This window comes from Hyperolius riggenbachi, chromosome 4 (assembly GCF_040937935.1).
Source record: "Hyperolius riggenbachi isolate aHypRig1 chromosome 4, aHypRig1.pri, whole genome shotgun sequence".
NCBI classification, from domain to species: Eukaryota; Metazoa; Chordata; class Amphibia; order Anura; family Hyperoliidae; genus Hyperolius; species Hyperolius riggenbachi.
Window position 1 is genome coordinate 375626401 of NC_090649.1, and position 12009 is coordinate 375638409.

Sequence of the window (12009 nt, forward strand, 5' to 3'; positions counted from 1 at the left end):
TCGCTTGTACTAGCAATTTCCGCAAACGACATATTCGTATCCTGTGGCTGCTGCAGATGAGATGGTAGATCCAATCGCAATCTGTGTGATATCTGCCCGCCTCTGGATTTACTGGTATATATTTTGGGGAGTCCTATCCAGGTTAGAGGTCCATCACTCCTCAGCTGAATGATCCAATAAAGAAATGATCCCGGCAGAACTCGACCCTTTAAAGTGCATATCAGTGATTTATTGCATTATAGTAGCAGCTGTACAACAGCAATGCAACAGCATGACGTTTCGGGCAAGAGCCCTTTATCAAATGCTGAAGCTCACATACTTTTCACAAGCTTATATAGACATTCAAATAACACACACCCCTCTTGGGGGTGGGCACACTACTTAAAGTTACAAGTACCTTACTAGGGTAAAAAGAGGAAAGCACAGCAACATATTGGAGAGAGGATTACAAAAAACATCTGAGGCTGAAATCCTCATTTAACCCCCCTGGTGTCTGAGTCCCCAACCTGTCCATCCAGCAAGCCTCCCGTCTTAAAAGGGCATTCCTCTGATCGATCCCTTCTCGATTCTGCACCACCTCTAATACCTGCCATCTTAACTGTGTTACTCTGTGGCGTAACTCTATAAAATGGCGCGCCAATGGGGATTCTTTTTTCGTCTGTAAATCTCCTTCTTTCCCCTTAGGGGGGTTCTGTATGGTACTTTTATGCTCATTGAGCCTTGTTTTTATGTCTCGTGTGGTCTGGCCCACATAGGCCAATCCACATGGGCATTTAATAAGATAAACTACCCCCTTGGTGTCACATGTGGCAAAATGTTTGAGTGGAATAGACATCCCTGAACTGGGATGGCGTACTTCAGGGCCTTTAATAATGCTGTTACAGTGTTGGCATCCAAGACAGGGGTATGTCCCTATTTTTCCTGGGCCTAAAAATCTTTGTTTTTTGCCGTCAGTGCGGCCTATATCTGCTCGCACTAGATAATCCTTTATTGATTTGCCACGTCTATATACAAATCTCGGTGGGCTTTTGCAGACATGGACAAGCTGGGGATCACTCTCTATAACTGGCCAAAACTTATGGACTGCATCCTGGAGGAATCTGGATCCACTCCCATAGGTGGTAATAAAATTTATTTCTCTTGACTCTGTATTTGTATCAGCCTTATACTCTCTCAATGATTTCCTATCGAGTTCTAGCACCTCTGCTGTGATTTCTTTACATCTCTTCTCACTATAGCCTCTAGTGATGAAGTCTTGAGTGAGCAGTTGTGCCTGCTCCAGATATAATTCATCGGTGGAGGTAATCCTCCTTGCCCTAATAAATTGACTTTTAGGGAGACCCTGAATGAGAGGACGAGGGTGGCAACTCTCTGCCGCCAGGAAAGAATTTTTGTCAGTCTTCTTTCTATACAAATTGGTTATCACCTCGTTCTCCCTCTTCATGATCTCCACATCCAAAAAATGCAACCTATGTGCATCATATTCCATCTTAAATTTAAGTGTAGGATGCCTCTGATTGAGGTGCTGAAAGAACTGGCACAACTCCTCCTCACTCCCTCTCCAACAAAAAAACAAATCATCTATAAATCTACAGTATCCCAGGATGTGCCCAGGGGCATCACCACCCTCGTCCTCTCATTCAGGGTCTCCCTAAAAGTCAATTTATTAGGGCAAGGAGGATTACCTCCACCGATGAATTATATCTGGAGCAGGCACAACTGCTCACTCAAGACTTCATCACTAGAGGCTATAGTGAGAAGAGATGTAAAGAAATCACAGCAGAGGTGCTAGAACTCGATAGGAAATCATTGAGAGAGTGTAAGGCTGATACAAATACAGAGTCAAGAGAAATAAATTTTATTACCACCTATGGGAGTGGATCCAGATTCCTCCAGGATGCAGTCCATTTGTATATAGACGTGGCAAATCAATAAAGGATTATCTAGTGCGAGCAGATATAGGCCGCACTGACGGCAAAAAACAAAGATTTTTAGGCCCAGGAAAAATAGGGACATACCCCTGTCTTGGATGCCAACACTGTAACAGCATTATTAAAGGCCCTGAAGTACGCCATCCCAGTTCAGGGATGTCTATTCCACTCAAACATTTTGCCACATGTGACACCAAGGGGGTAGTTTATCTTATTAAATGCCCATGTGGATTGGCCTATGTGGGCCAGACCACACGAGACATAAAAACAAGGCTCAATGAGCATAAAAGTACCATACAGAACCCCCCTAAGGGGAAAGAAGGAGATTTACAGACGAAAAAAGAATCCCCATTGGCGCGCCATTTTATAGAGTTACGCCACAGAGTAACACAGTTAAGATGGCAGGTATTAGAGGTGGTGCAGAATCGAGAAGGGATCGATCAGAGGAATGCCCTTTTAAGACGGGAGGCTTGCTGGATGGACAGGTTGGGGACTCAGACACCAGGGGGGTTAAATGAGGATTTCAGCCTCAGATGTTTTTTGTAATCCTCTCTCCAATATGTTGCTGTGCTTTCCTCTTTTTACCCTAGTAAGGTACTTGTAACTTTAAGTAGTGTGCCCACCCCCAAGAGGGGTGTGTGTTATTTGAATGTCTATATAAGCTTGTGAAAAGTATGTGAGCTTCAGCATTTGATAAAGGGCTCTTGCCCGAAACGTCATGCTGTTGCATTGCTGTTGTACAGCTGCTACTATAATGCAATAAATCACTGATATGCACTTTAAAGGGTCGAGTTCTGCCGGGATCATTTCTTTATTGGATCATTCAGCTGAGGAGTGATGGACCTCTAACCTGGATAGGACTCCCCAAAATATATACCAGTAAATCCAGAGGCGGGCAGATATCACACAGATTCCTCAGAACTTACACATGATGAGATAATTAATGTGTTTTAGGAAGATGAAAATTTGAACCAGCTGTGGGCTAGATGATTGTTGCGCAATGGGCTTTTTTACATTTGCACCTCACGTGTTTTAGTATCACTGAGGAATTTTGGGGTGTGAGTGGATGTTCATGGGGAGCTCAGAGCGTTCTGTTAAAGTGTACCTGAGACCATAGATGTTTATACTTACCTGGGGCTTCCTCCAGCCCCCCTAGGCCACTTGGTCCCTCGCCGTCTCCGCCTGCCAAGGACAGTACAGTACTGTGGCTGAGTCGCAATCCTTCGCAAGCCAGAATACCGGGCCGTCCAGCGGGGGAGAGGAGCGGCCTGGGGAGACAGCTAGGGACCGAGCAGCCTCAAGGGGCTAGAGGAAGACCCAGGTAAGTAGAGAACCTAAGACCTTTTTTGGTCTCAGGTTTCCTTTAAAGAGACTCTAAAGCCTTAAAAATTACTGTAACACTTTTTTTTTTTCTTTTTTTAGCCAGACCTCTTTGTAATTAATAGCACTGCTAAAACGCTGAAAAATGAGGGCTTACTCACCCCGAAATCCCCAGGGGAAATTGTGGGGCTCTTTCCTGTTAGAGGCAGAGCTGTGAGCAGTAACTCTGCCTCTCCTCACATCAATCCCCGCTGATCATGCCTCCCCCCGCCCCTCTCAATCTGCCTTCACTGAGAGGGGCGGGAGAGAGGCAGAGATTTGCGCTGGATTGACGCGAATGGAGGCAGAGCTGCAGCTCAAAGCTCTGCCTCCCCGGCAGCAAAATCCACGACCAGGAAAGTCGTGGATTTTTGCCCTGGTATTTGGGGGTGATTAAGTCTTCATTTTGCCACAAGATAGTGGCGTTTCAGCAGTGCTATTAATTATAAAGCGATCTGGCTAAAAAAAAGTGATAATTTTTAAGGCTTCAGAGTCTCATTAAATGCTTTATTAACCCCTATAACAGAGGTAAGATGGAATAAGTTAAAGGGAACCTAAACTGAGAGGGATATGGGTGCTTCCTTTTGAACAATACCAGTTGCCTGGCAGCCCTGCTGAACTCTGGCTGCAATAGTGGCTCAATCATACACCTGAACAAGCGTGCAGATAATCTAGTCTGACTTCAGTCAGAGCACCTGATCTGCATGCTTGTTCATTGGCTGTCGCTAAAAGTATTAGAGACACAGGATCAGCAGGAGAGTCAGGCAACTGGTATTATCTTAAAAGGAAAAATCCATATCCTTCTCAGTTTAGGTTCCCTTTAAGTGCATATGGGTCCTTGTGTCAAACAAAACCATGAGGAGATGAGATCTTTTTAAAATCAAGTTGATCAAATTTGAGGGCCAGATTAGTTGAAACATTTATTTAGAAAATCTGCATTTAATTTGTATTGCAGTCAAGCAGTAGAAAATTGTGCCGAGAAGTGCATTTATTCACACTAAAGTACAAAGACTTGTGTAGAACTCATGTTTTGAGCATTGTTTCAGGTCTATCATCTCACTTTAGGGCCTTTTTATTAACATTTTCTAATCCCCGGACACCTATAGTGCAATTGGATGTATGTTTGATTGTGGGATTGTTTTTGAGTCAAATACTTGTCATGTTCCTGTATATGTTGTTCACAGTGACAGCAAAAATGTATTTTAGTTTGGGCTAGTTCACAGCTTACACTGAAAAAGTGATGCGTTCTAACTGATCAGTTGTCCTGCAGCAGTGCATTGTGAAGAAAGCTTTGGGATAAAATGTGTATATGTGAACTGACATTTCTTTCACCTGGTTTGCACATTAGGTGTTGGTTCACTTATAACTGACAGCAACTGCTTCAGTGGGAACCAGACCTTAGGAATCTTTCACCATACACAACACGTGCACGAGTGCAATTTGATGCATGTATACCCTACGCACGGCATGCGGCACATTAAAGAGCAGAGATCGGCTGCAACACATTAAAAAACCTTGAGAAAATGCATCCATCGCGTGAAGAGATTTTTCCTGACTTCGTTACATTGCAATGCGCGGAAATGCACAGCTGCATGAAAATCTATGGACTTTCATGTTACCATGTGGCTTTTCAATGGACTTTCATGTTACCATGTGGCTCTTCAATGGACTTTCATGTTACCACGTGGATCATCTATGGACTTTCATGCTACCACGTGGATCATCTATGGACTTTCATGTTACCATGTGTATTGCACACCATGTGCAGTTTGTCATGATTAACAGCAACGCATATTGGGCTGGATTCACAAAAGCGTGATAACTGATAGCACGGCAGATATCACGCGATCTGCCGCGCCTAAAGGATTATGTTCGCGTGTAAGTGAAGGTTTGTGCGCTTTCACGTGCGCATGAACGCGTGCCTGATCACGCAAACCTTTGTTTATCACACGAACGTAATCCTTTATGCGCGCAAACCTTCACGCGCAGCAGATCGCGTGATAGCTGCCGTGCTATCAATTATCACGCTTTTGTGAATCAAGCCCCTAGTGTGAATAAGCCCTTATACTGTCGTCTTCCTAGTGGTAGTACATAATGTAATTTAATATCTGGTTGCTGAAAGTAACAGAAATTTTCTGGAGAAGATCATTGATGGTGTATTTTTTTTTTGTCTGCCCTAAAGGTACAGTTGCAGAATGTCAGCAAGGGAGATCTCAGATCAAAAACAAAGAGACTGCCATGACAGTTCTTCGTGCAAAGTTATATAATATGAAATTAGAAGAGGAGGCAAATAAAAGGCAAAATACAAGAAGACTGCAGGTAATGACCCATCTACTTGGTGGAAGCCTTCCACAATTAACATGCCTACCTCAGGAAGGGGAAGCCTCTGGGTCCTTCCCCGTCCTCCCCCGCCAGGTTGTTCCAGCACTAAGACCCCCAAAGATTGTGGCTGCAGTGCACCTGCGCAATAGCATTGGCCCTCTCTTGCTTCGGAGGAGAAAACTGAGCCTGAACGGGTTTGTGCTACTGTGCAGGTGCAGATGGCTCACGCATGTGCAGTAGCACAGACCCAATCGGGCTTGACTTTTTCCACCAAAGCCCAAGCAGGTCCATGCTACTTTCTTGGGGGGTGCAGTCTCATGTACAAGTTTTGGGGGGTGCAGTGCTGGAACGGCCTGGTGGAGGAGGACCCAGAGGCTTCCCTTTCCTAAGGTGTGTACCGGTTTGGGACATTTTTTTTCCCCTACAAGTACCATTTAAGCAAAAGCCACAGTAGCAGCAACAAAGCATTTGGGTTCGGTATGAAATAATCTTGGCATGGCACCAGAGTACCCCATTTTTAGTGGTCAATATTGTAGTAGATACTGTAAGGGCCCATTAACACTTACGTTTTCAAAACGCCAGCAATTTTTGCAGGAGTGATTTTTACGCGATTTCACGGGGAAAAATCAGTGAACACTGCGGTGATTTTGCAGCGATCGCGTTTAGTGCTTCTGTAGCACTGAAACGCGATCGCTGGGAAATCGTCTAAAAATGGTGCAGGCGACGCGTTTGCGTTTCGCGTTTTTGGGCGATTTGCAGCAAGTAAGAACGGGCTCATAGGGTTTCATTACACTAGCACTTTTAAAGCGTTTGAGCGTTTTGCCGAAATCGTGGCAAAACGCTCTAGTGTGAATGGGCCCTAAATGTTTCTCATTGTGAGAGCCAGGGAAGTCAGATTACAGGAAAATGAATGTGCATCTTTAGTCAGAGATGGCTTTAGGTTTGACGAGGTATCTGCACATATTAGACAGCACTGATGGGTGGACACTTAGTGATACTAAATGTGTGTAAATTCATGTTGTGAGTGATTTCAAAAGTTTGACTATAGTAACAAATGAAATTTTGGGATTTTGTAAGAGAAAGAATTTAGGTTTGGGTGAAGGTTCAGGATAAATCTGTAGATAAACACAGGTCCAGGAGCACCAATATTAGCTTCAAAGTAAAGTGTGCCTCGGTCGCACCCCAGTACCAAGGGGCCACAGCAATAAATGTCCTCAAAGACCGGCACCACAAGAAAGTATTATAGCTCAATTCCTTTATTCTGTTATCCAATCGCAACGACAGACAGCTGTTTCGGCCATAACAAGGCCTTTGTCAAGTTGCAGTTGTCTGCAACTTGACAAAGGCCTTGTTATGGCCGAAACAGCAGTCTGTCGTTGCGATTGGATGACAGAATAAAGTAATTGAGCTATAATACTTTCTTGTGGTGCCGGTCTTTCAGGATAAATATACGTGAGAAGTTTTTGGTTAGTTGAAAGAGCTAAAGGCTGGTAATAAAGTGAGGAACCAAGTCTGAAGGCTTTTTATAAGCCGAAAGCTCACTGTTTATTTATCTCTGTTAGCCAATAAATGGTATCATCCTGATTCAAAACTCCTTGCTTTTACTAATGGCTAACATGGTACAACATTTTACTGCTTCATAATAAAGTATTAAACATATGACACATGTAGAGTTTTGGGTGTTAGGGCCAGTTTACACTGGTGTAGTCTGGTGTAGTGCAATGCAAAATGGATGAGCAGGACACACCGGTACATGACTATTTGCATTGCAACGAATGTACACGGAGTGCAGAATTATTAGGCAAATGAGTATTTTGACGACATCCTCCTCTTTATGCATATTGTCTTACTCCAAGCTGTATAGGCTCGAAAGCCTACTACCAATTAAGCATATTAGGTGATGTGCATCTCTGTAATGAGAAGGTGTAATATATCAGGTGTGCATAATTATTAGGCAACTTCCTTTCCTTTGGCAAAATGGGTCAAAAGAAGGACTTGACAGGCTCAGAAAAGTCAAAAATAGTGAGATTTCTTGCAAAGGGATGCAGCACTCTTAAAATTGCAAAGCTTCTGAAGCGTGATCATCGAACAATCAAGCGTTTCATTCTAAATAGTCAACAGGGTCGCAAGAAGCGTGTGGAAAAACCAAGGCGCAAAATAACTGCCCATGAACTGAGAAAAGTCAAGCGTGCAGCTGCCAAGATGCCACTTGCCACCAGTTTGGCCATATTTCAGAGCTGCAACATCAGTGGAGTGTCCAAAAGCACAAGGTGTGCAATACTCAGAGACATGGCCAAGGTAAGAAAGGCTGAAAGACGACCACCACTGAACAAAACACACAAGCTGAAACGTCAAGACTGGGCCAAGAAATATCTCAAGATAAGGTTTTATGGACTGATGAAATGAGAGTGAGTGTTGATGGGCCAGATGGATGGGCCCGTGGCTGGATTGGCAAAGGGCAGAGAGCTCCAGTCTGACTCAGACGCCAGCAAGGTGGAGGTGGAGTACTGGTTTGGGCTGGTATCATCAAAGATGAGCTTGTGGGGCATTTTCGGGTTGAGGATGGAGTCAAGCTTAACTCCCAGTCCTACTGCCAGCTTCTGGAAGACACCTTCTTCAAGCAGTGGTACAGGAAGAAGTCTGCATCCTTCAAGAAAAACATGATTTTCATGCAGGACAATGCTCCATCACACGCGTCCAAGTACTCCACAGCGTGGCTGGCAAGAAAGGGTATAAAAGAAGAAAAGCTAATGACATGGCCTTCTTGTTCACCTGATCTGACCCCCATTGAGAACCTGTGGTCCATCATAAAATGTGAGATTTACAAGGAGGGAAAACAGTACACCTCTCTGAACAGTGTCTGGGAGGCTGCGGTTGCTGCTGCACGGAATGTTGATGGTGCACAGATCAAAACACTGACAGAATCCATGGATGGCAGGCTTTTGAGTGTCCTTGCAAAGAAAGGTGGCTATATTGGTCACTGATTTGTTTTGGTTTTGAATGTCAGAAATGTATATTTGTGAATGTTGAGATGTTATATTGGTTTCACTGGTAAAAATAAATAATTGAAATGGGTACATATTTGTTTTTTGTTAAGTTGCCTAATAATTATGCACAGTAATAGTCACCTGCACACACAGATATCCCCCTAAAATAGCTAAAACTAAAAACAAACTAAAAACTACTTTCAAAAATATTTAGCTTTGATATTAATGGGTTTTTTGGGTTCATTGAGAAGATGGTTGTTGTACAATAATAAAATTATTCCTCAAAAATACCACTTACCTAATAATTCTGCACTCCCTGTAGCACATTTAAGTGAAAACAGGCTTTTACTGTACATCAATGAGACAATTTTTAAGTTTGGCAGTATCGAGGTTAGCTTTGCAACAGGTATCTATGTATGAAATCCATCCGCATAGTGAACCACCAGGTCGCCAGGTGAAATCCCAGCCGGGGCACTATCTGCATAAAGTTTCTCTCATGTATGTTTCCTTCAGGCACTCCAGTTTCTTCCTACAATCCTGGCCAAAAGTTTTGAGACTGTCAAAAATATTGGAAATTAGAAAAGTTGGCGCTTAAGTTTTTATAATAGCAATTTACATATACTCCAGAATGTTATGAATTGTGTCCAGATGAATTGCATAGTCCTTCTTTGCCATGAAAATTAACTGAATCCCAAAAAAAACCTTTCCACTGCAAATCATTGCTGTCATTAAAGGACCTGCTGAGATCATTTCAGTAATCATTTTGTTAACTCAGATGAGAATATTGATGAGCACAAGGCTGGAGATCATTATGTCAGGCTGATTGGGTTAGAATTGCAGACTTGACATGTTAAAAGGAGGGTGATGCTTGAAATCATTTACCTTCCATTGTTCACCATGGTGACCAGCAAAGAAACGCATGCAGCCATCATTGCGTTACATAAAAATGGCTTCTAATGCAAAGATATTGTGGCTACTAAGATTGCACCTAAATCAACAATTTATAGGATCATCTAGAACTTCAAGGAAAGGAGGTTCAATTCTTGTTAAGAAGACTTCAGGGCGTCCAAGAAAGTCCAGCAAGCGCCAGGATTGTCTGCTAAAGAAGATTCAGCTGCATGATCGGAGTGCAACCAGTGCAGAGGTTGCTCAGGAATGGCAGCAGGCAGGTGTGAGCGCATCTGCACGCACAGTGAGGCGCAGACTTTTGGAAGATGGCCTAGTGTCAAGAGGCCATCTTCCAAAAGTCTGCGCCTCACCGTACGGTTCCGATCCGGTCCGGATCCGGTCAGGTCATCCGGTCCGTTTGGCAGAGAACCGCAAGTGTGAACCGGCCCTAATTGTCAATAAAAGCCTTTGAAACGTATGAAGTGCTTTTAATTATATTTTCATACATCACATAAACAACTAAAACAAAGATCTAAAAGCAGTTTAGCAGCAAACTTTGTGAAAACTAATATTTTTGACAGTCTCGATACTTTTGGCCAGGACTGTAAAATCCATCCCAAAAACATACAGATAAGTTAAATTAACTCCCAAATTGGCCCTAGACTACGCAGGACATGTGACTATGGTAGGCACTATAGGGGTTCGACAAAATAATGGAAACACCTAACATTTTGGCATCATAATCTTTGCAATGAAAACTTGACATAGTAAATTGTTTTTGTTTATGATTTTTGTTATTTGATATGTTAAATTAAAACAATTGTTTTTTACAGATATTTAAACAAAAGTTGGTTATAATTTATAAAAATGGCAGATCTCTCAGCCTTTCAAAGAGGCCAAATTGTTGGTGCTCGTATGGCAGGCACTACTGTAACAGAAACTGCCCGAATCCTTGGCATTTCAAGAGGTACTGTCTCAAAAGTAATAACTGCCTTTGAAAGAGAAGGAAAAACGTCCTCAGCAAAGCACAGTTGTGGCCGAAAGTCGAAGTCTGAGAGAGACCGTCGGACTCTAAATCGAATTGTTAGAAAAGCTCGCAAGACCACGGCTCCTAAAATCACTACAGAGCTGAATGAACACCTGCAGAACCCAGTTTCCACCAAAAAAAACTGTTAGTCGGGAGCTGCACAAATTTGGATTCCATGGAAGAACTGCAATTAGAAAACCTCTGCTCTCAAAGACAAATGTTTCAAAGCATTTAGATTGGTGTAGAAACCACCAGAATTGGTCCCTCCCGCAGTGGAAATATGTGATATTTTCTCTGACGAATCATCGTTTACCTTATTTCCGACCTCCGGCTGAGTGTACGTTTGGAGACAGCCGAAAGAAGCATTTCTTCCAGGCTGCCTTCTTCCAACCGTAAAACATGGCGAGGGTTCTGTGATGATCTGGGGTGCTATTTCTTAGAAATCCGCCGGGCCAATGATTTCCCTTCATTGAAGCATTAACAACCGAGACTGTTTAGGAATCTTGGGTGACCAAGTTCATCCTATGGTTCAAGAACTATTTTGCAGAGGGGAATGCCATCTTTCAAGATGATAATGCCCCAATCCATACAGCTAGAATTGTTAAAGAATGGCACGAGGAACATTCTAATGAAGTTGAGCATCTCATCTGGTCACCACAATCCCCAGACCTCAACATTATTGAGCATTTATGGTCATTATTAGAGATTCAAGTAAGAAGTGGATTTCCGACACAATTGTCTCTAAAAGTACTGGGGGGTGTTTTAACTGAAGAATGGGCTAAATTCCTTTGGAAACAATTCACAATTTGTATGAGAAAATACCTCAGAGAATTGAGGTTGTAATTGCCACAAAAGGTGGACCTACACCATATTAAAATATATTTTGTTGATTTTCAAGGTGTTTCCATTATTTTGTCCAACCCTTGTAGATTGGAGCTAATTGCTTGTTAACACTGGTGCCAAGCATTCCACATCCCTTGGCTCTGTCGCCACACTGTAGTTGGCTAAACTGCTTATTAATCATTTACTGGTGGTCTAGTGCAACAGCAAAAAAGCAGCATTTTGACACACTTGATGGGTTGCCAAGAAATCCTCATACTGGCCGAGCGCTGGTCAAATTTATTCTCCAACTCACACTGCCCGCTCTGAGCCACTCTGTAGGAAGCCATGCTGTCTGCCCTCCCCCCCCCCCCCCCCCCCCTTAATAGCAACAGAACAAGCCAGTGCCACGTCTGTACACAACTCTGCCTTAACGGTTGCCTAAGGGATTGAATCCCGATCTCTGGGTACTAGGAATTGTGCGTATGTACACTCCTTTAGACTTAGAGACTGAGTCACTTCTCATGCCTTTCCCTCTATTCACTCTCTCCATTCAACTACATTTCTCTTCCTTTATTCCCCACCCCTTCCCAATCTCCACCTCCACCTTTTTCTCCTCTCCCTCTTTCCTGCTTTCTGTACTCTTTGCTCCAAGGTTTATTACGACTAAATTATT

The 12009-nt window shown here is 43.1% G+C and overlaps 1 protein-coding gene across 1 annotated transcript in view; it reads left to right on the plus strand.

The window, feature by feature from the left end:
* MTRF1L (mitochondrial translation release factor 1 like) overlaps positions 1–12009 on the plus strand; it is a 38613-nt gene that overhangs the window by 26312 nt on the left and 292 nt on the right. Inside the window, exon 6 of the mRNA XM_068279561.1 lies at positions 5473–5609. Coding sequence (XP_068135662.1) covers positions 5473–5609 — 137 coding nt within the window. The remainder of the gene's footprint in view (positions 1–5472; positions 5610–12009) is intronic.